The sequence below is a fragment of the Tamandua tetradactyla genome, chromosome 25 (genome assembly GCF_023851605.1).
Source record: "Tamandua tetradactyla isolate mTamTet1 chromosome 25, mTamTet1.pri, whole genome shotgun sequence".
NCBI lineage: Eukaryota > Metazoa > Chordata > Mammalia > Pilosa > Myrmecophagidae > Tamandua > Tamandua tetradactyla.
Genome location: NC_135351.1, coordinates 28,611,885 through 28,635,197, shown reverse-complemented (window position 1 = coordinate 28,635,197; position 23,313 = coordinate 28,611,885). Strand labels below are relative to the sequence as shown.

At 38.9% G+C, this 23,313-nt stretch overlaps 2 protein-coding genes across 5 annotated transcripts in view; one reads left to right on the top strand and one right to left on the bottom strand.

Moving 5' to 3' along the window:
* Window positions 1-23,313, bottom strand: part of CARMIL1 (capping protein regulator and myosin 1 linker 1) — a 338,321-nt gene that overhangs the window by 176,151 nt on the left and 138,857 nt on the right. For all 4 annotated transcript variants that reach the window (XM_077143786.1, XM_077143787.1, XM_077143789.1 and 1 more), the window contains exons 4-8: window positions 21,286-21,345; window positions 13,865-13,986; window positions 4,033-4,130; window positions 3,622-3,692; window positions 3,298-3,371 (exon numbers count right to left, since the gene is read on the bottom strand). In XM_077143786.1, the coding sequence (XP_076999901.1) occupies window positions 3,298-3,371; window positions 3,622-3,692; window positions 4,033-4,130; window positions 13,865-13,986; window positions 21,286-21,345 (425 nt within the window). The remainder of the gene's footprint in view (window positions 1-3,297; window positions 3,372-3,621; window positions 3,693-4,032; window positions 4,131-13,864; window positions 13,987-21,285; window positions 21,346-23,313) is intronic.
* LOC143669192 (large ribosomal subunit protein eL29-like) lies at window positions 7,748-8,336 on the top strand. The gene has a single exon (XM_077143809.1). It carries the CDS (start codon window positions 7,794-7,796, stop codon window positions 8,301-8,303), a length of 510 nt encoding a protein of 169 aa, XP_076999924.1. The 5' UTR covers window positions 7,748-7,793; the 3' UTR covers window positions 8,304-8,336.

Genomic DNA, 23,313 nt, shown 5'->3' with positions numbered 1-23,313 from the left:
GCCAACTCACCTGGGACAGAGCAGTCTCTTCAATAAATGGTGCCTAGAGAACTGGATATCCATATGCAAAAGAATGAAAGAAGACCCATCTCTCACACCCTATACAAAAGTTAACTCAAAATGGATCAAAGATCTAAACATTAGGTCTAAGACCATAAAACAGTTAGAGGAAAATGTTGGGAGATATCTTATGGATCTTACAACTGGAGGCGGTTTTATGGACCTTAAACCTAAAGCAAGAGCACTGAAGAAGGAAATAAATAAATGGGAACTCCTCAAAATTAAACACTTTTGTGCATCAAAGAACTTCATCAAGAAAGTAGAAAGACAGCCTTCACAATGGGAGACAATATTTGGAAATGATATATCAGATAAAGGTCTAGTATCCAGAATTTATAAAGAGATTGTTCATCTCAACAACAAAAAGACAGCCAACCCAATTACAAAATGGGAAAAAGACTTGAACAGACACCTCTCAGAAGAGGAAATACGGATGGCCAAGAGGCACATGAAGAGATGCTCAATGTCCCTGGCCATTAGAGAAATGCAAATCAAAACCACAATGAGATATCATCTCACACCCACCAGAATGGCCATTATCAACAAAACAGAAAATGACAAGTGCTGGAGAGGATGCGGAGAAAGAGGCACACTTATCCACTGTTGGTGGGAATGTCAAAGGGTGCAACCACTGTGGAAGGCAGTTTGGCGGTTCCTCAAAAAGCTGAATATAGAACTGCCATACGACCCAGCAATACCATTGCTAGGTATCTACTCAAAGGACTTAAGGGCAAAGACACAAACGAACATTTGCACACCAATGTTTATAGCAGCATTATTTACAATTGCAAAGAGATGGAAACAGCCAAAATCTCCATCAACAGAAGAGTGGCTAAACAAACTGTGGTATATACATACGATGGAATATTATGCAGCTTTAAGACAAGATAAACTTATGAACCATGTAATAACATGGATGGACCTAGAGAATATTATGCTGAGTGAATCCAGCCAAAAACTAAAGGACAAATACTGTATGGTCCCACTGATGTGAACGGACATTCGAGAATAAACTTGAAATATGTCATTGGTAACAGAGTTCAGCAGGAGTTAGAAACAGGGTAAGACAATGGGTAATTGAAGCTGAAGGGATACAGACTGTGCAACAGGACTAGATACAAAAACTCAAAAATGGACAGCACAATAATACCTAATTGTAAAGTAATCATGTTAAAACACTGAATGAAGCTGCATCCGAGCTATAGGTTTTTGTTTTGTTTTGTGTTGTTTTGTTTTGATTTTACTATTATTACTTTTATTTTTTTCTCTATATTAACATTCTATATCTTTTTCGGTTATGTTGCTAGTTCTTCTAAACCAATGCAAATGTACTAAGAAATGATGATCATGCATCTATGTGATGATGTTAAGAATTAATGATTGCATGTGTAGAATGGTATGATCTCTAAATGTTGGGTTAATTTCTTTTTTTCCGTTAATTAAAAAAAAAAAAAAAAAAAAGAGAAGGGATAATTGGAGATGAAGGGATACAGACTGTACAACGGGACTGGATATAAAAACTCAGAAATGGACAGCACAATACTACCCAATTGTAATGCAATTATGTTAAAACACTGAATGAAGCTGCATGTGAGGTATAGGTTTTTTGTTTTTGTTTTTTTTGTTTTTTTTCTTTCTATTATTGTTTTAATTCTTATTCTGTTGTCTTTTTATTTCTTTTTCTAAATCGATGCAAATGTACTAAGAAATGATGAATATGCAACTATGTGATGTTATTAAGAATTACTGATTGTACATGTAGATTGGAATGATTTCTAATTATTTTGTTAATTCTTTTTTTAATTAATAAAAAAAAAAAAAAAAAAAAAAAAAAAGAATGTAACGTAGTCCTGGAACCAAAAAAAGAACTGATACTATAGGCCTACTAGTTTCTATATTGTTATACATGTAATTTTCTTTTCTTTTTTTTTTTTCCTCTGGAAAATAATGAAGTAAAATATTTTCCCTTTCTGTCTGTCAGTTCACTTTTTCCTGAGCCACACGGGAAACATCTTGTCAAAGAGGCTGCAGCTCCCTCACATGTAGGAAGAGCAGAGGGGTGGGGATTACCAGCTCCACAAAAAAGGAAGCACATCCAGCCACGAGGACCTGAGGCTTGAGGCCCAACAGCCAAAGCCAAAGCCAGGCAAAGCGGACCCTGCTCGATCCACCTCCTCCATAGACTCAGCCTGTGCAAGGAGGGGCATCTCCACCTACAGTACTTTTCCTTGGCCCAATTCAGTGGACGGGAACGCTTCAGGGACCCCACTACAATACTGGATTGTCTGCCAGGTAAGTGGGGAAAAAAATCACTTGAAATGGTATTTTGGGGGGCCAGGGTGCTGGTGGTCAGAAGAGGCATGAAACAACAGTCCTTTCTGCATTTCCAATTTTCCAAATGGCATAAAAGAAAAGGTACAGCTGGAATCCTAGATCTCTCCCTTTCAATTCCAAACAGAGAGAAAAGACTTATTGCGGTGGGGTTTATCACAGGGATCCAGGGCTGTGGATAAATGACCAGAACAGGCGATCTGTGGAAGGTGGGTACAGCTTAACTTTGTTTCAGAACAAAATTAATTTGACAGCTCTAGCCCTGCTGGTGAACATATGCTGAAAGAAGCGTCTCTCTGGGGCCTGAGCCAACACTACCCACAGCCCTAAACATATTCAAGTCAAGATCTTAAAACCTAAAAATCTCCTAAGCAATTTGTAACAATGCTTCACGATTTTATTTTCACTATCACAAGGCAGATATCGGCAAACCGATTCCCACCATTATATGCATACATAACCAAGCAATCCCCAATCACTCACAAAGAAATAATGAATTGAAAGTCACTGTTCAGATTTCAGTTTAAAATTTTCATATAGAAAAAAAAAATGCCTTAAGTGATAATTAGGCGAAATAGTACTACATTTATTATACTGGGTAGATTGTACAGGAACAGACTTCTTAATGGACAAACTTAAAAACCTAAGACTTACATTGCTTCCATGGTAAAATTCAGTACATTTTCTATGAACTCTGGATTTCAGGTATTTACATATACCCCCACCCCAAACCAGTTATATTTGAAACTATCTATTCCTTCAAAGGCAAAACCCAGAAATTCTTAGATTTCGCCCAATTTCCCTTATAAGGGGATTCTCTGGGGAGAGCATACATCCGTAAATGTCAGCACAGAGCTGCAACACTGTAAACAAAATTAGGAGTAGAAAAAAGGAAGACGCGCTTACCTGTGGTCAAGATGACTGAAATCCTGTAAATTCAATTCCCTGGTGTCTTGTGTCAGATAAATTGTGTCCACATCCTATTTGGAATATAAATCAGTCATGGAAACAGTCCGTGTAAATGATTAGGAAGCAAGAGAGGTACAAGGAAAATTAGACAATGCCATAGGCAGATTTTTTTTTAATGTAATCTGAGGAAGGGAAATTTTAGACAAAAACTGTGGAACAAAAAAGAGAGGAAAACAAGACAGCAAAATATTAAAATATTCTCCAGGGGTGTGTGTGCGCGTGTGTGCATGCGTGTGCGTGTGTGTATACAGATGCACTTACCCACTGTACTTCTTCCCTGTATGAAAATCCAAGCCAGTCACAAGCACAGGCATACATCTGAGAAAATCCACCTGAAACAGACAAGAGAAAAGAAAAGGGTTTTGGGCTAGACGATTTTTAAGCTTTTAAATATAAAAACTTAAATATGGCTGATGTTGACAATGCTGATTCTTCTTCTGGTTTGGGAAAACAGCAAAAACTCCACCCCCACCCCTTGTTCTATAGTAAGTATATAGCCGGCTGCAGTACAGCTTAAATACAGGGCTTTCATCCACCAATCTAAAGTCTGTGCAGTGCTAATTACACCTTAAAACTAATTGTACCTTTACAGTAGCATACTAGGAATAGATTCCCTTCTTGGCAGGGGCAGCCAGCCAGCCATGTACATTTTGATTTACAATGCATGCTCACCGCAAGGGCCCTGCTCAGCCACGGTCTGGCTGTCCCACAGGGCCTGGAGACTAGCCAGTCGCTCAGACGGCTCCATGGAGACTTTTTTCATGATCCTTCTGTAAGACCAACAGCAGCAACACATTTCAAAAATCAAATTTTTGACATGCACATGGACACTTATTTCGTGATATGACTTTTTTTTTTAAATAAAGATGGACTCACATCAATTTTGATAAACATAACCCCATTCTTAGAGCACTAGGGAGCTGGAAATCTACAAGTACCTTCCAGTAAACCATTGAGCTCACCGTTGAAAGTGAAAGGTTATTTAGCAATGTAAATAATCTTCACATTATTTAGTTATTTATAACGTTAGGTTTTCAAAAAATGGTTAGAAAATGTTCTGCTGAACTGAATTGAGTTATTATATGTATACCAGATAGACATTATTGACAGATAATTAAAGTACAGTCTCCTCCCACGACCTTCTACAGGACCTTGTACAAACGTCCATTAAGAAACTGATCGTTCCACATTGGAATGGCTGTTTCTTTGGTTTTTAAACTACAATACCTCTGGGGCAGAAAACACGTCCAACTCTCCCAGCCCCATCCTCAGAAGCTAACAAAGCTCCTGCCCACACATGCAGAGGGGGCACGGAACAGTGGTTTAAGGCATGACCAACTATCCCAAAGTTCATATATAGGGTTGACAAAATAAGAGGACCCAGCCTGAAGGGTTATTGTGAAAAAGAAATTAATACCTGTAAAATTATTAGAACAATCCTGGGTGTACAATAAGTCTCAATAAATGTTATCTGTTTCTGTACTTACTGTACAGGAATCATTTAATCTAATCTATGAATTCATTAATTTGTTCAAAATTTTTTTATTAAATGTCCTACAGTGTGCCAAGGATCACTGTCAGGTTCTGGGTATACAACCATAAACAGAAAGAGATATGGTTCCTGCCCTCACAGAGAAGTCTATTATAAGAAACAGATAAATGATCAGGCAAAGTGTAAAAGAATTACCAAGACAGGGGAAGGACAGGGTATTAAGTAGAAAGGCAGTGGCACACTAACTTATTCTTAGTGTATTACATATCTATACAAGACAAGAAAAAGGAAGAAAGAATTGGGTGAAGCCTAAGAGGGGATTGGGGCAGAAGCCAGGGGATCAGGAGAATGCTTCAGGAAAAGGGGACAGTGTATCCACAGAGATGAGAAAGCCTGGGCTTATAAAAAAATGGAATATAATTCAGAATAGTTAGCAAATAACATATGATGCAGAGAAGGGTAGCAGAGGAGGCTGGGGAGGCAAGCGGGAGCCTCAGATTAATGGATTTGAATTTTATCCTGAGGGCAATGGGAAGTCATGAAAAGACTGCAAAAAGAAGAAAATGAGATGATTAGACAGGTACTGTAGAAAAATATCTGAATTTGCATGTATGAGCAAGAAAGAGAGAGGTAGGAGTGGTGAATAGTGAACAAACTTAGGAAAGAAACGAGAGAAAACACTTGGGAAACAAAAATGATTTTGTAGGGCCAGGTAAGAAACCAAGGAACCAGTTGGGAATAAAGGTCATGATATTTGGGTGGCACCAAGCTGGGAAGCTGTGGGATTTTCTCCTGCAGCCCAAATGTGTGCAGAGAATGGAGCAGTTGGATGGCTGTGAGCTTGCAAGCTTTCCAGCACACGTGCCAGAAAACCAGCGGGGACGGAAGGAATAGAGGATATTGCCAAGGCCTGCGGAAGCAATGGACCACGTGAGCTAGGCAGTTAGGGAAGGAAGGAAACACAAAAAGCAGATGAAAGACAAAGGGATCCACAGCCCCGAGGCCTTCAAAAAGCCCACATACTGGTACTTCCAAGGGAGAGAAAGTACAAGGTTAAGAGGCAGTGCCAGAAAGGAAGGTCTGAATTTTGACTTCACCACGGAGATGCTTTTGTTCCACAAAATGACAAGGTCTAGGATGTGACCATAAAGGCAGGTGGATGAAGTGGGGGTGGGGGGCACTGGAACGAAGAGGTCGTGCACTGTGAGGAAGGGAGTAGGCATCAGTCCCCCAGGATCGAGATGGGCCTTGGAGAGAGGGGGTGACATAAACCACACTAAATGACACCAAACATATCTTCATCTTTCCTTCGTGACTAACAGTATTTCTGCTGTGTATAATGTTCTCAGACTCATCATAATGAACCTCAATCACCTTGTACAGTATTAGAAGAAAATGCTCCTAGTTTTTTGAGCAGACGGAGCCAGAATAAATGTACTAAGGGTCTGACAAGTTGCCTGGTGGACCTGTTCTATTCCTGGAGAAAACCTCCAGTACATGCTGAGGCATTCAAATACAAGCATTGTATTGGAATTGAAAATATTCCCCCTACTTCTTTGTAATTATTATGACTGAGGCATAATCAGGTATAACAAACTGATATCAGGTGTTAATTCTTTTCAATTCTTGGAGAAATGCATGAGTTCTACAAGTGTAGCAGGATTCTATTTTATCTGAAAGCACCTCGGATAAAGTACTATTTATTTTTCTGATAGTCCCAATTTTGAGGGGAATATGGTTTAGACAAGACAGTCACAACTAAAATGATGTCACAGAATCTGGCAATTTGAAATGCTTGGTAGAGCTCTTGGTTTTATACCATCATCCTGGTATTTTAGTGACATTATCAAGATAGGGAAGCCAGATATTATGTGAGGAAATAGCAGAGCTGTCAGAAGCAGATTTGGGCATTTACAGAGCTTGAATTAAGTAAATCTTTTATATATATATATATATATATATATATATATATATACACACACCAAGCTGGACTTTTGCCTAACTGCATCTGAGATATTTCTCTTTTTAAATTCTTGCTTTTTCCAGCAGAACTGCAGGACATGCTGTTCCAATGACACATGGGATGGAGTTTAGCTAGTCAAAAGCAATAAGAAAATAAGGCAAAGTCTTTGGCAGGAAGCTGGTGGGATTGAAAATAGGTAGGGGACAGTCTAGAGTTATTTCTCAATGACAGATTAAAAAAAAATTAACACCTTAATTTCATTCCAAAAGAGAACACTGGACCTTCACACTGCAGTGCTAAGGTAAAATCAATTGGAGAGTGGAAAAAGCAACAGCTAATGCAGAGGTCTGTGTGAACACAGCCCTGCCTGCCATGGACAGGACGCACAGGAATTTTCTCTAACCCTCAACACCCCTCTTCAAAGGTGTCACTTTATTCCAAGTAGCTCTACTTCTTGGAATTTTCTTGGAAAGCAGCTTTCCATTTTTCTTCTTCTTTAACTTTGATTGCAGGAGCTAAAGGAGTCTCATGAAACAAGTGTATTAATTTACATTAGAGATGAAGTTTAGTTCTAAACTCACAGAAGGCAGGAACTGTGAAATATTCTAACTCTATGCACAGAAAGAATGAAAGAGAGGAAAATTCAGTCCATACAAATTGTTTTCTACCTGTAAGTAAGCAACAGCAAAAGGCCATCTGTGTATTCATCAGAGAAAGAGAGAGCGTGTCAGACAGCCCGATAAAGGGTATGCCTTTACAGTAATTAAGTACCATACAGGGCAAACCAAAATCTGGGAAAATAGGTCAGCAAGGCCTGTCACTCACTTGCAGACAGAAGTATAGCTGAATCAACTATATTAGCATTAGGAGCATTTAATTTATGCAAGACTTGGAAAACACTTATTCGGGCAAGAAAGGACACACTCCCCTTCTTTTCCGGTCCCAGGCGGTCCTGCAGCTGCGGGCGAGGGTGCAGACATGGCCAAGTCCAAGAATCACACCACGTACAACCAATCCCGGAAATGGCACAGAAATGGCATCAAGAAGCCCCGATCGCAAAGATATGAATCTCTTAAGGGGGTGGACCCCAAGTTCTTGAGAAACATGCGCTTTGCCAAGAAGCATAACAAGAAGGGCCTGAAGAAGATGCAGGCTAACAATGCCAAGGCCATGAGCGCACGTGCAGAGGCCATCAAGGCCCTTGTAAAACCCAAGGAGGTCAAGCCTAAGATCCCAAAGTGTGGTAGCCGCAAGCTCAATCGACTTGCCTACATTGCCCACCCCAAGCTTGGGAAGCGTGCTCGTGCGCGCATCGCCAAGGGTCTCAGACTCTGCCGACCAAAGGCCAAGGGCAAGGATCAAACCAAGGCCAAGGATCAAACTAAGGCCAAGGATCAAACCAAGGCCCAGGCTCCAGCTCCAGCTCAGGTTACTGCTCCTGGTCAGGCTCCCAAAGGTGCCCAGGCCCCCATGAAGGCTCCTGAGTAGAGCCCTCCATCTGTCATTGAGAGGGTGGAAGGACTGCTATGACCCTTGGGCTGGGTTCTCCTGTGCTATTTGTACAAATAAACCTGGTGCAGGAAAAAAAAAAGAAAGGACACACTAGAAGTCAAGCATACCAGCTCACGATGCAAACTAAATTGCTGACATGGAAAAAGTGATAACTTTGTTTAAATCCAGTTAAAGTAATTCATGTATTTAAGATTCACTACCAATGCCCACTCTATGCGACATGGTGACTGTGTACAGAATAGCACAAGTTTTAATGACGTAAACCGTATCACAACAAAATATTACCTACCGTTTTGGAAAGTCAGGGGGATACCCGAGCATGAAAAACATCTTTTTTGTGTTTAAACATAAACTTCTGATTTGTCCTTCTTCACAATAGTTTCATATTTCCATACTTCAATCAGCTTTCGACTTCATGAAGTTATTTCAGTATCATTTTTACTATACTAGCAAAGAAACATTGTCCTAAAATACCAATGTTAGTACCCAGCCAACTTTCAAATGTGTCATGTACAGGGAAGAATGATCAAATATGCTGAAAGCATCACAGAAAACATATTAGAAGGTTAATATCCTGCCACCTAAAGGGATGCATTAGCCACGCTCAACAGGCAAACAAAAAACATAAACATCAGAGAAATTTCTAACACATAACATTTATTTCCTTTCCAACAATATAGGTCTTTGTTCCAAAGTCTCTTTTTTTTTTTTTTTTTTTTTGAGGTATAATGGCACAGTAGTTTAATACAATCAGCAATCTTCACAAAACAATTTTAATATTTTGTGCCTGGGCTAGCAGCATTGTTCCAAAGTCTCTTGATGACGAACTCTGATGGCTTATACGGAATACTTCCGGGCGCTATTTAAGTAGTTTAATCCTTGCCAAACAGCATTAATATCATTATTCCCATTTTACAGATGAGGACACTGAGGCATGGAGAAGTGAATTAACTTGCCCATAGTCTCTCATTAATAAATGGAGGGCTGGGATTCAGGCCCAGGCAGTCCAGCTCCATATTTTCATCCCTAAAGAAACGGTCAATGTAACATCTCCCACACAGGGCCACAAAGCAGTCCTCCAGGATTATATCTTCCTTAAATGCAATTCTCATTTTATTCTAAAAGTGAAAAACCTTCATTAGCTCACTACTGCCTATTGATAAGGTTTTTATTCAAGGTTCTCTACAATTACTGGCAATTCCGGGCAAACAGAGCAAATAATACTTAGGCTACAAATACTTTCTCCACCTCAGAGTGAACAGTTGCAAAGCAAAGATGAGAATATTAACAAAAATATGCTACAAGTGATTGACTTGGGGTGATTTTTTTTTAACTTAATAAAATTGATTGATTGGGGGTGATTTTTTTATAAACTTAATAAAAATTTTCTTCTTCATTCTTAAAAATTGTCTCTTGCAGTTTAAAACAAACTTTCCCTACTTAGTATTTTTCAAAATGTCATTTTTGAAAGGAAGAAGAGAGGGAGGAACATCCTGACATGTGTGTTTTTGGGTGAGGGGAGCAACGGAGGGTATATCATGCATAATTCATTAAATTTTAATTTAAATTCATTTTCTTCTACATGCATTCTCTTGACTACAAGAGGAATAATTATATATGTATAATATATATTTATACACACATAATTTTTTTTATATATTTGATTTTGAACCTGGCTATTGCTTTCCAAATTATATTTGGGCAAAACCAGAAATTCAGATCTTTGGCGTTTTGTTTCATTTACATACAATCAAATTTAGATTATTCAAGAACTGATTGTCCAAATCGTGGGCTGTCCTGGCCCTGTCTTTTCCTCCTGGTTCCTGATATCTGCTCATTAGACATCTCCCTGTTTGTCAGTCCCCACCAGAAGTGCCCTCAGCAGGGAAGAAGATGAGGGCTGGGGAGCCAGGGTTCCATGGGAGAAGCAGTTCATATATTGATGGCACAAATGTCTCAAGGCTAAAGGACTCCAAATAGAGTTTTATAGAGTCCAATTTGTTACGAATGGGATATGACATTACAGGGATTTTTTTTTTGTGGTTGTTCCATATTACTTATATTACTTATGCAAAGGAAATATTCCCTTACTGATAACTCTGATATAAGGAACCCTAAGAATGTAGAAGAAAGGAAACAGTTACCCTCTTCCCCAGGCTCTCTAGTCACAATAACCAGTCCCAATATCATCCCACCCTTCTCCTGCCAAAATCATGTAATACAATCAAGGAATATCCAGAGCAACTGTATAAATAACAACAAGTCACAAAATAGTAAAAGTTTATTTTGACACACTAACTGTATGTGTTGGGTAGGAAAGGGAAATAGAAGTCAAATACATTCAAGTTATTTAAATTCTCTGCCAAATCGTTTCAAAATTACAATCTACATATTCTTCCATATTTGTCTCTTCACTTGACATTCCTCTCCCTCCTCTTCCTTCTTGTCCGAGGGCGTACATCCTTGGAAGCCCATTTCATGTCAGATCTCCCCTGCAAAGCCAGCCTGTGCTCATTCACCCTTGCCCTCAGCTACTCCTTCATTCCTCTTGGTAACACCTCAACTCAAGTGGCGGCAGAATTCACCAGGCCTTCTCTATGTCCTTGAAAGATAACATTAGTCACTAAGTTACTAAAACCAGAAACCTAGAAGCTATCCTTGTTCTCCCCTCTCCTCACTGCCCTGATACCCCTACCTAATCCATCAAGTCCTATATCCAGAATAAATCTTGTGTACAACCTCCCTTTCCATCTCTAATGTCACCTCACTCCAGGTGACAGTCACCTCTCGCCTAGATTTATTACAAGTGTTCAAATTACCCTTCCACTTCTACTCTTGCCCCTTTCCAACCCCTCTCAAGCAGCCAAAAAAAGCTTGTATAAAATACACAGGAGTCATGTCACATCCTTGTTTAAAATTTTACGGCAGCTTCCCACTGAAATATTTCAAACTCTTTACCATGAGGTTCTGCACAAACTGGCCTGTGTCTGCAGCCCCACGTTGCACCATTCCATCTTTACTCCTCACTATACCTTAGTCATACCTGTTATCTTTCAGTTCCTCAAAGACTGCAGCCTTTTTCAAGGAAATAACATGAGCTGAAGCCTTTAGGCCGAGCACCCCCACTATATGGCTGGCTTCTTTTCTTCCATTCAATCAATTATTAGGCCATTCAAGTTTCCTGGCCTCAGAGAGACCTTTCCAGACCAGATCTTTATCTTTTATTATTACATTTTACAATTTCTTCATTTACTTATTTCCTTTATGGGTGTCTGCTTCTTCCTGTTAAAATGTAAGTTCCATGTGGACAGGGATCGTCCACAGTATTCTGTCTAGCATACAGCAGAAACTCAATAATACTCAGTGAACGTATAAACATATACACTAATAAAGATAACCCCATGTGACGTGTGCTAGGGCAGGAAGTGATTACAGAATTCTATGCAAACATGAATGAAGCAGCCTAAAGAGATAAGGAAAGTCTTCATAGATGAGAAGATACTTGAACCATGTCTTTTGAAGCGGGTGTTTATCAGGATTAGGAACCCACATGAGGGCACAGAAAATATGACAGAACCTGGTGTGTTCAAGGACAGACTGGCTTACGAGGGGAAGAACTAGAGACAGGAAGACTAGGTAGAAAGATGTGGGATTGTGAAAATTACGAAGGTCTGAACTAAGGTGGTAAAAATGAGAAGAAAGAAAAAGGGCCAGACCAAGAGATACTAAGATCAAACGAAAACAGTTTACCAACTGATCAGATATGAGTATAAGGAACAAGAGATCAAAGTGATTTAGCTTTTAACTTGGGAGACTATGTAAATGATAGCCATTGAGATAGAATACAGAATGTGGGCAGGTTTTAGAGGAAAAAAAGAATGAAGAGTTCACTTGGGACATACTGAGTGTGAGGTGCTGGGAGAAGGGAAATAAAGATGAGGGTGAAGTGGAGAACATGGATTTAGAAACCAGCTTCTATGTAGTACCTGCCTGTCTAGAAACAGATTATTTAATTAACAGATTAATACTTGCTGCTTAGTATTTGTGGCCTGGAAGATATAAGTGAAAGTACTATTTTTACTCAATTTTCTCTGGGGAGAAAAAAACTGAAGTATCCAAACCAAATATAAAAGTAATTCCCAAAAGTTCTTAGAATACTAAATAAATAAACCCACGCTTATAAAAAAAAACAGATTCTAAATGTTGCCCTGAAGTATCTTATACTTTCAGGGTATTTTAAGTCCTTGCTAAATAAGACAGCGCTTAATAATTTTCTCATTTCTTCAGTGCTAATCTAAAACGAAAGGGAAGACTGTATAAGGAAACACATGTACAAAGTTACGTTACTGAAATGCAGTGTACAGAAAATGAGCTGTAGGTTTTGCTAACTAATGATAAAACCAGAGCGACTTCATCTTCACAAAGGAGGAAGCCCTATATGAACAACCAGAACGTGCAGAGCTACTTCCCCCTTGTGCTGTCTTTACCAGCTGTGAAGTGAAGAAAAGAGAGAACCAAATAATGAGCTGCAAAGAGAACTGAGCAGGTTCTAAAGCCAAAGAGATTGAAAGGAAGTTCCTTTCCCTACTGAGCCACTTTCAGGTATTCAAAAAGCTCAAAAGACACCACAGGGAGGTTTTCCTGATGCTTTGCCTCTTCCTTTGTAAGGGAAGCATTTTAGAGACATGTTCCATGATGGGCAACAATCCCCCAAGTCCCCTTCCGGCCCCCACCAAGCAAGGTGCACAGCGAACCAGCCCAGACGTGGCTGCCTGCGGCATACACCCACAGGGGGCTGGGAAGGCAGTGGGAGAAGGAAAAGATTTCCACACTCCGTTTCATTTATGCTATCAGGAAGGTAATTTCATCATCAACTATTATTTTAGGGAGCTTTCTGACATAAACATCTCTCTGCCTTTTCTTCTTAGCCAATATAATTCCCCATTCCAACAACCCCCCCTTTCCCTATCTATCAATTCCGTTACCCAAGTGCATCATCCTGATTTAACATGGCTTACCAAAGACAATACAAAGGTATGTATGGACAGAACTTACGAATATTCCTAATGAGTATTTTAGAAAATTAAGAGAAAAGAAAAGAGGCTAATTTTTGTGGTTAGGTTTTTAAGCTTCTTTTTACTGAAAAGGAAAATGAAGAGCTCTGATTCTTCATTAATACTATATGCAATGCCTTTATACAAAGCATTAGCCCCTGGCACTGTGCTAGTAGCTGTGAGTGAAATTCACATCAGGGTAAATCTGAAGTTACATTAAAAAAGGTTTCTGCTTTAGTCTCGTGTTCAGGGTTAAAAGATCGCCAGATCCCTTCATGGTTTAAGCTCTTTCAAGTAAAGAGTAAACCACAGCCTGAGGAAAGCCTCAGACATCAAACACAACGGCTTGAGTTGGGGATTTGATATTTCATGTTGAAGAGAAGGAAGGAAGAGAGGGAACTAAGTGAAGGGGCGAAAGGCAAGCAAACTTCATTTCCTCATTTGCCATTTTGAGGGAAAACACCCTTCCCTGGGGGAACTCACACTGGAGAGAGTCCAGGAAATATCTTGCGTAGGCAGGTGCCGACGTGAGCCAGGACTTCACTGACATCCTCAGAGGACGCCATCTTCATGGAGATGCTGCACTTTTCAGTTTCTACAACCATCTGCAAGAACCAGGGCGGGCACTGCTTAGTACTCAGTCCAATAGCTTCAGTTTTTAATTTTAAATAATGCAAACTATATATTTTCACAGAGATACACCAATAACACATAAGCTTTACAAAAAAAAAATTTCTTAAAATACTACTCTTAGTTACAAGACTCAAAGGATTGTTTAGGTGAAGGTAGGAGGAGATGGCAGAAACATCCAGAACTGAAGCAAGCATTTCTAAGGGCCAAACTGGGGAGTTCAAATATACCCGCTATGAGAGATAGGGTGAAATTTCCATATTCTGACATGACTTCTTCTGAAAAGATTTTGTCAATCTTTGGCACTCTTGTTGCCTCGCTGCTATTGTGTAAACCTCCTCCAATGAGTACCTAAGGGCAATCTGATAGTTACCATTGGAAAAAAAGAGGTTTAAAAAACAAGCAATGTTATGAGATGTTTAAATGAAATTTTAAAATCTGCCCAGTTAACAAAAAGGAAAATCAAATGCTTATAAGAGTTTCAACCTTTCTAAGAAGTTCTAAGAAGAAGGAATGCTTGGAAAGGATTATTGATTGAGAGACCAGAGTAATATGTTTAGCACTAGGTTCAGTGCTAGGCAAAGACTCATGTCCATAATGAATTGCTGGAGATGTCCAAAACGTACTCCGAAAATCTTGAGATTAAAGTCATACAATTAATCCTATAAATAAATATAAAATCAACCTGAAAAAGGGCAGCTCACAAAAGGGTCAGTAGGTTAATTGTGGAAAAATTCCAAATAAGAGGAAGCAACTCCAATCACTTAACAAAAAATACCACTAACTTACATCTCAAAATACACACGTAAAATTCAGTCTATTTAGATTATCACTGCATTAAATATCCTCACACATCTACTTCCTGATGTCACTTAATTTGTGTAAAAATGTGATGAGAGAACTATGCTTAGTATGCAATTAACCAATTCATTGCGTTATATCAATCTAAAAAGCGGCTTTTAGATTTTGCTTTAGCTTTTTCTCAAAATTAGCCAAATTAAATAATAATACTCATTTAAGTCTTTTGAAGTATTTATGTTAAAAGGAAAAGTAATGCAATTTATTTGTCAAAATCCCAAGACCAAAGAAAATGACAATGAACTACAAACACATACAGTGACCCCTAAGTTAAACCATGGTCTATACTTACCAGTACAAGTACAAAAATGTGCTTTCATCAATTTTAATAAATACTCCACACCAATGCAAGGTGTTAATTATAGGGCGGTACATGGGAATTCTGTATTTTATACATGATGGTCTATAAATCTGCAACTTAAAAACTTCTCTAATTAAAAAAAAAGAAAGATCAGCATTAATACTGATACTCATAACAAATAATTAGATCCTCACATAAATAAGGAATGTTACACTGCAGGGTCACAGCCATATTGGTTCATGGACAAACCAGAAATACATAAGTGCCACATCGATCCTGTGTCACATTCCAACTCTTGATTATTCAGAGTTAGGATGAAGTGTTTGAGTAGGCATTTTCTTACCATTGTTATTTTTTTATTGATATAAGAACTGTCATAAATGGGGTATCCCATTTTAAGCCTGGCCTCCTGGTGGAAAGAAGTGCTTTGTGCCAATCCCCCACCTCAATATACACATGCAAAATCATTGCAAGGCTTAGGAAAACCCTGGTTTTGCAAAGAGGACACATCTCAAAGAGGTCTGAGACACAGAAAATTCAGGGTACAGAAACAGAGAGGTGGGGCTCATACGTTTGAGGATAAAAAAATAAAAGACAAAATCTCTGATTAGCAATAAGTAAGGACTCAAGAAGAGGACCTCTCTGTGATCAGGCTTTGAGGGACAAGTGGAGCTTGGACCACTCAGAAGAAAACTCAGAAGAGAAATACTATCCTTTCATCATTCATGTGAAGGAAACTGAGGCTGATATCTCAAAGTTCAATATGTCCTACAGGATCTCCTATATGTAACTAGAGTAACAGCCAGCAACTCATAACATAAGGGATGCAAGTAACTGCATGATCATTCAAGGGTTGAAAAGTGCCAATATTTTTAGTTTCATAAATTCAATAGGCCCTGAGCCTGACTCACAAAGGTCCCAGGTATCCTTCAGGACTTCCTGCTTATTCCTTAGTCCCTAAAGAGTCCTTGAGGTGCCTGCTTATTGCTAAGGCCCTAAAGAGTCCTTGAGGCACCTGGATCTCCAAAAGAGGTCCCTCAGGCTGTGATTCCCCACTCTGGGTAAGTTGATGATGTTCAAAGCTGGTCCTCTATGGCTTCTTTTGCAGTGGGTATTGCATAATCACCTTCGACTGCAGGCCTTCCTGGTCCCCACGGGGTCAACCAGCTTCCCCTAGTGGCACCTTCCATCCCAATCATGACCATGTGGAAGCCTAAACCAGACTCTCCAGGCAGTGCTGTCATTCACAAACACTCCTACTGCCACCCCATGCAACATCCTGCCACCTCCCATCACTGTATCTGTGCAGCCTTGGACTTCCTGAGGGTCCTGCAACCCTTTTCCACTCAGGTGTTTCAGATCCTATATTGTGCCACAACCTTTTTTTTAAAAGAAAAGAAAGGAAAAAGACAAATGGTAAGTCTTTAAAACTTTACCATTTCTATGAGTACCTCTAGAAGAACCTGTCAAAAAGTATTTAACAAATTCAACCTCTGTGCCAGTTAATAGGCCCCATGTTTAAGAACAAATACCTAGCTTTCTCTAAGCTAAAAACACAGTTCCTTACATCTCGAGAAGTCTATCAATAGTCCTTGGAAGACCATACTAGCTAGCACAATGATGAGCAGCAAGGGAAATTATGTATAATAAATACTGATGGCAGTAACACAGCACATATATTATGAGCCAGATTGTGCTTATGCACTTATTTATAGCACCATTTTTATACCCATCTTTTATAGATATGGAAACTGAGGTCTAAACAGACTAAGTAATAGGACCAAGTTCACAGCTACTAAGGGGAAGAGCTAGATTCAAATGCAAAACAACAATAAATTTATAGACACTCAGAAGAAGAAAAAATTTTGTATTTTCCTCAAGAAATTAATGACACAGCCTTTGACATTTTCTAGGCAAAGGCTGCACTAGTCTTCTAGAAGCTGACAATAGGACAGGATGTGATTTAAGATCCAAGAGATATTTCCCAAAAGAAAGGATCCAAGAATCATTATTGTCACTGGAAGTGCTTAATGCCAGATCTCTAGATCCCTCAGTGGTGTGTCTAACCTAAGACTAGAGAGCTTTTTTTCCAGTTGGACTCATCTGTTTGATATGCACGCACTTATGCACAAGCATGTTTTAAAACGGCAGATATTTTGTGATGTGGACTAGTCTCTGTTCTACATCCCACTCCCAACCTTGCCACTTTGGTCAATTATATTTTTTACCAAGAGTTATTTCTATATTCTTCACATCTAGTGCATCTATTCAGTTCACAGTTTGGGTGTAAGTAATCAGTAATTAGCTTATTCAAATTCCACTTAATCTTAACACCTAATTATCCTTAATTGCACAGGATTCAATAGAGTGACAGAAAGAAGGAAAGTGACAGGTGGGAGAAGAAATAAGGTCTTCAAATTCAACTTTATATGAAAGCACTCAAACAGCCCTGCATAATATGTCCCCATCTTTGCAGAATATAAAGAAGTTAACAAAGCAATGGAGGCAGGAGCAACACAGTAAATCATTTCATCATAAAAAAAAGAGCTTCCTATCAATATTCCTTTCCCTCCTATTTCAGTTGGGAAGAATGTTTGAAATGCTCTTTATTTGGATTCCTAGCAGAACATTTCCAGTAACTTCCAACACACATGTGAAAAATAATCAGAGATCTAAGCCCTCGTTGCCTTATAAAACTCAGATTCCCATCCCCATCCCACTTCTTTTTATAAGGTAGAACAAGCTCTCTAAAGTTTAATGGCAGCATTTTTTTATTTGTACTAAACCTCAGCCAACAGATCTGTGAGGTTTTTTCCCTTTTACAGAAACAGCCAGTATTTTCCAACATCACTCTATGACAGCAAATAATTAACCTTATAATTAAAGAAAAATCATGGCAGTTTTCAATTGTAGAAGAAATGGCCCCAAAATTCTATCACTATAAAACGATATGAGTGCTGCCTTCAATATACTGACCACAAGGGCATTGAGACCAAGAGCCTGTAAAATAAGACAAAGGTTTCCCACATTTCCATAAGAAGGAAGAAAACCGAAATAAAGTCACATTTCACTAACTAGCTATCACATTCACTCTCACTCATACCCAATAGAATTATGTGACCCAGGTATTTTCTTTGGATTTACATGCTTAGATTAAATTATGATAAAATAACAATGACAAAATTATGAATGTGATCCAGAGACCATTAGAGAAGAATTTCCTAATCAAAGCCAGATTTTTTGCATGCCACAGGTAAACGCTATCATCCTTATGACTTTACATAATAGAACTCTGAAACTAGAGATTTCAGGGGTCCTCAGGCTGCATGGGTTACTAGATTTTGACTACCTTAGAGTAGCTGATTCAAAGAGATTGCTTGCTGAAAGAACAAGCATTGACCAAATGATTCCTAACGGTTACGTATCTGCTGCGTATTTTGGGGGGATGATAGGACAGGGAGAGAGTAACGCTGAAGGCATCCGTATTTTTAAAAAGCACACAGGGGGCGGTGCACAATGGCTCAGTGGCAGAATTCTCGTCTGCCATGCTGGAGACCTGGGTTCAATTTCAGGAGCCTGCCCATGCAAAAAAAAAAAGAAAAGCACTACAGTTAATTCTGAAACACACCACACTTTGAATCACTAGACTACTGGTATTGTCAGTCTCTGAATTGCTAGCCCTTTATCTAAGAGGACCACTACTTCACCATAAATTCATCTCCAACGTTCATACCACAGGGCAAAGTTATGTTGAAGTAATGTTGTAAAGATATTCTTGTATTTGCAATGATGGAACTGCTGTACAGGAATGAAGTGGGTGGACACCTTTATATCCAGTTCCTCTAACTGATGGGCATATAAAAGGGCATAAAAAGTATGACAAAACCAATTTTAGCAGCCAGTTGTGAAAACTGGTCTTGTGGGTGGGCCATGGTGGCTCAGTGGCAGAGTTCTCACCTGCCATGCTGGAGACCCGGAGTCGATTCCAGGTGCCTGCCCATGCAAAAAACAAACAAACAAACAAAAACTGGTCTTTTTTTGCATTAGCATCCTTTCTCATAATTAAATCTCAGTTAGCTCCTATTTTGAAAATAATTTTGGCATTAACATTTTACTAATACCCTTTTCTCCTTACCCAAACTCCCAAATCATAAGACAAAAATCCATGAACAAGGACCAGCAAAAAAGATATTGGCCATATTATTATTCATGAATGATCATTCACTCTTGCACATGTTTGGCCATTTGGACAAACATATGGCACTATAATTTTTCTTCCCAACTCCAGTTCTAATAAACACATAGGATAAACATTGCCCTAGGATAAATTATCGAAAACTGCCAAAGATTTGTATGTAATACCAATCAACACGAAGTGTCGATTATTGACATTTTCTTCTAGGATAGTTATCAACAAACACCACACATATATACATACTCGCACACCCACTTTTTTATAATTTCAAAAACTAAAACACAAAGTAAGCAGAAGAAAGGAAATAAGAAAGACCAAACTAAGAATCAATGAAAACAGAAAAACAATGGAGAAAATCAATAACACCAAGCTATTTTCCATACACTAACAGTGGGAATGTAAAATAGCAGTTTCTAAAACAGCTGAACAATGCTGCCATATAATATGCCAGTATCCCACACCTAGGTATTTAACAATGAGAAATTAAAGCATATGTCCAATCAAAGAACATAAATGTCCATAGTAAATTTATTTGTAAGGCAAAAACTAGAAACAACCCAAATGTCCATCAATAGGTGAAATGATAAATGGTGAGACAGCCATAAAATGGACTACTACTCACCAATAAAAAGGAATCAACTATTGATACATACAACAAGATAAACCAACCTCAAAATAATTAAACTGACTGAAAGAAGCCAGAAAAGCGTGTCCAGTGTATGAGTCCATCTACATAAAATTATAAAACTGCAAACTAGTCTATAGCAACAGAAAGCAAATCGGTATTAGCTGCAGATGACTGGGGATGGGGGGCAGACAGGACCAAGAGGGAGAGTTCATGTGGGTACAGGGAGTAAACCTGGGGGTGACAGACATGCTGAGTATCTTGACTGTGGTACTGGTTTGATAAGTTTTAGTGTTAAAACCTGTTGTACATTTCTGCTTGGCCAGCAGCTCCCAGTTGGGGCAAGGGGGGATGTCTCCAATAGGGGAGGGGAAAGGGAGAGAGAAAACAAACAAAAAAAGCACTGTGGGGTGCAGCCCTGAAATCTGTAATTAAAAAATCTCCCCAATCAATCCTTATTTACACTTAAAATAGATCAGTAGTAGAATTAGACACAAAGCAAGCATCATGACTGTGTATCAGGAATGCCTCACCTAGTTCTAGGGCATCAAGGAAGATAGATATCCCTAAGGAAATACATCTAAGTCAAGACTGAAAGATGAGTAGGGGTTATACAAATAAAGGAGGAGGGAGGAGTAGCACAGACTAGAGAAAGGAAACCAAAAGAGCAGTTCAGGCCCAGGAAGCACCACCCACCAAGGGTGGAGATGGGAAAGGACTCAGTGACTCTGAAGAACTCAAAGACCAATAGGACTAGAGCATAGTGGAGACAAGACAGCAGGCCCAAAGCTACAGGATCTTGTAGATCATGGAATGGATTTAGAATTTTATCCTAAGAAAATCAAGAGTCATCCAAGAGTTTTAAAGGCAGGGGAGTGACATGATTATATATGCATTTGAAGAAATAAGAGTAAACCAAAATGATAGGCATCTACACTCTATTCTGGGCAAATGCCTTTAAATGTTGGTTAAAAATCCCTAAGGAGCAGTCACACTACATTTATGCTGCCATTTAACATAAGAGCTAATTAGTTCTTTTCACACTGAGCTATGGGGAATGTGTCTTCCTCATCCAGACAAGTTCTTGACCCCACCCACAAAGTCACTGTTGAGTCTCTCATTCTGATTCTCCCATTTCCCGGAATCTGCTTTAAGAAAGATTACCCTGTCTTTCTACAGTGTCTCAATGAACCTTTAAAGAGTGAAACAAAAATAGACGTTTCACTGTTCCAAGAATTCAAGAAAGGTTATGACCTTGCATTTGACAAACAGATCTTTTTGCTGCTCACACTCACCAGAGCTGGCTTGCTGCAGGTGACGCCCTGAATCTCCAGGTAGCTGAAGGTTAACTCGAGCTGCAATTGAGAGGAAGGGGAAAGGATGGGGGAGAAAGACCTGTAATGAGGATTTTAAAACATATAATTCAACAGAAAGCATGTTATAATTAAAGACAGTCCAAGAGCAAATAAGATACTGGGCATCTCCTGAAAGTAGGGTGGTTTAATATCTCCATTCATTCAATAAGACATGATCTTGATTTATCATACCATTTCAGAAAAAGTATTACTCACTTTAGTAAAGGTATGAAAGGAAGTTGCATGTCTGAATTCTCAAATTTCATGAGGGGTCAAACCCAATTGAAAGTTTTTGTACTTCTACAGTATTTATTCACTGAGAAATTAATGTGTGAAGTAAACCAACTCAATATGCTTTTCTCTCTTTCCTTCAAAATTGTGCTTTGAAAAAATTACATCAGGATGAAATTAATGTTTGTTTTCACTTCTTTCTAAACCTTTATCTCCTTGTGTTAGGCTCTGATCATTCACTGGAGAGATCATTCCTTCTGCTGGCTTCCATAAAAATTCAATGATATTTAGGAATTTTAAGTTGTGCCTAAACAAAATAGAAATAAGTTACAAGTCCCCTCTCTCTGCACATAAATATTTATACGATTTCTATTTCAATAATCCCTCTGCTGTAAGCAGCACTTCTCTACAAAATATTTCCAATCTCTGTTTTTCCCTATTTTCCTGGATAATGGCCACTAATCATTCTCCAAGATTCAGTCTTTCTACCTACTACAGCAACCAATCACAGGGCATGCAACTAAAGACAAGTAGGAGGCTAGGTTGGATTAGCTCATTTTACCCTGTCACATTAAACCTAGAAATGTAATGGCCAAAGAACCCATCCAGAATTGAACCCACGAGGGACTTGGTGCTACCCTCTGGCAGTATACTCTACTATTATATATTGGTGGGATAAATCTTTGAGAAGAAAACAGAATCTCAAGCTAAATATCTAGAAGATATGGTGAGAAAGACTGGAGGTAGAGAAAAGATGCGACCTTTCATTATTCACTTAGCAACCAAAGGACATTTATGAAGGCCTACTGTGCCGGTTTGAAAGGATTTATGCACCCTAGAAAAGCCATTAATTAATTCTAATCAATCTTCTGGGAGCAACAGTTTCTTCTAATCCCAATTCAGTACTATAGGTCTAATCCTGATTAGGTTATCTCCATGGAGATGCAACTCAATCAATTGTGGATATTAAGCTTGATTTGGAGAGGTGTCTCCACTCATTCTACATGGGTCTTGATTGGTTTACTGGAATCCTATAAAAGAGGAGACATTTTGGAGAGAGTTCCTTTTGAGAATGAGGAGAGAGTTGCAGAACCGCAACAGAAGAATGAAAAAACCAGAGTTTACCAGCCAGTGACCTTTGGAGATGAAGAAGGAAAATGCCTCCCTGGGAGCTTCATGAAACAAGTGTCCTGGAGAGAAAGCTAGCAGATTCCACCATGTTCGCCATGTGCATTTCCAGCTGAGAGAGAAACACTGAACATCATCGGCCTTCTTGAACCAAGGTATCTTTACCTGAATGCCTTAGATTGGACATTTCTACAGAACTGTTTTAATCGGGACAATTTCACAACCTTAGAACTATAAACTAGCTACTTATTAAATTCCCCTTTTTAAAAGCCGTTCCATTTCAGGTATATCGCATTCCAGCAGCTAGCAAACTAGAACACCTACTATTTAACAGCATTAGAAACAGAAAGAGAAATGAGATGTGCTCCTTCTCCTCCAAGAGTTAAATGTCACATTGGAGGTACTGTTTAAACATTTAGAGTAGAAACGTTCGCATCAAGATCTGTAGTTAGTTGGGTTTTGAAAAGTCATTTAAAGCAGGGAATTATCATCTATAAATTATACATATCTACTTAAGTTTATTTCAATTTAAACATATTTTTATTTGGCAGAGTCCCATAAATTGCCAGTCTTTTATCTGCATTAAGCCCACTGGCTGGCCCCCCAAAT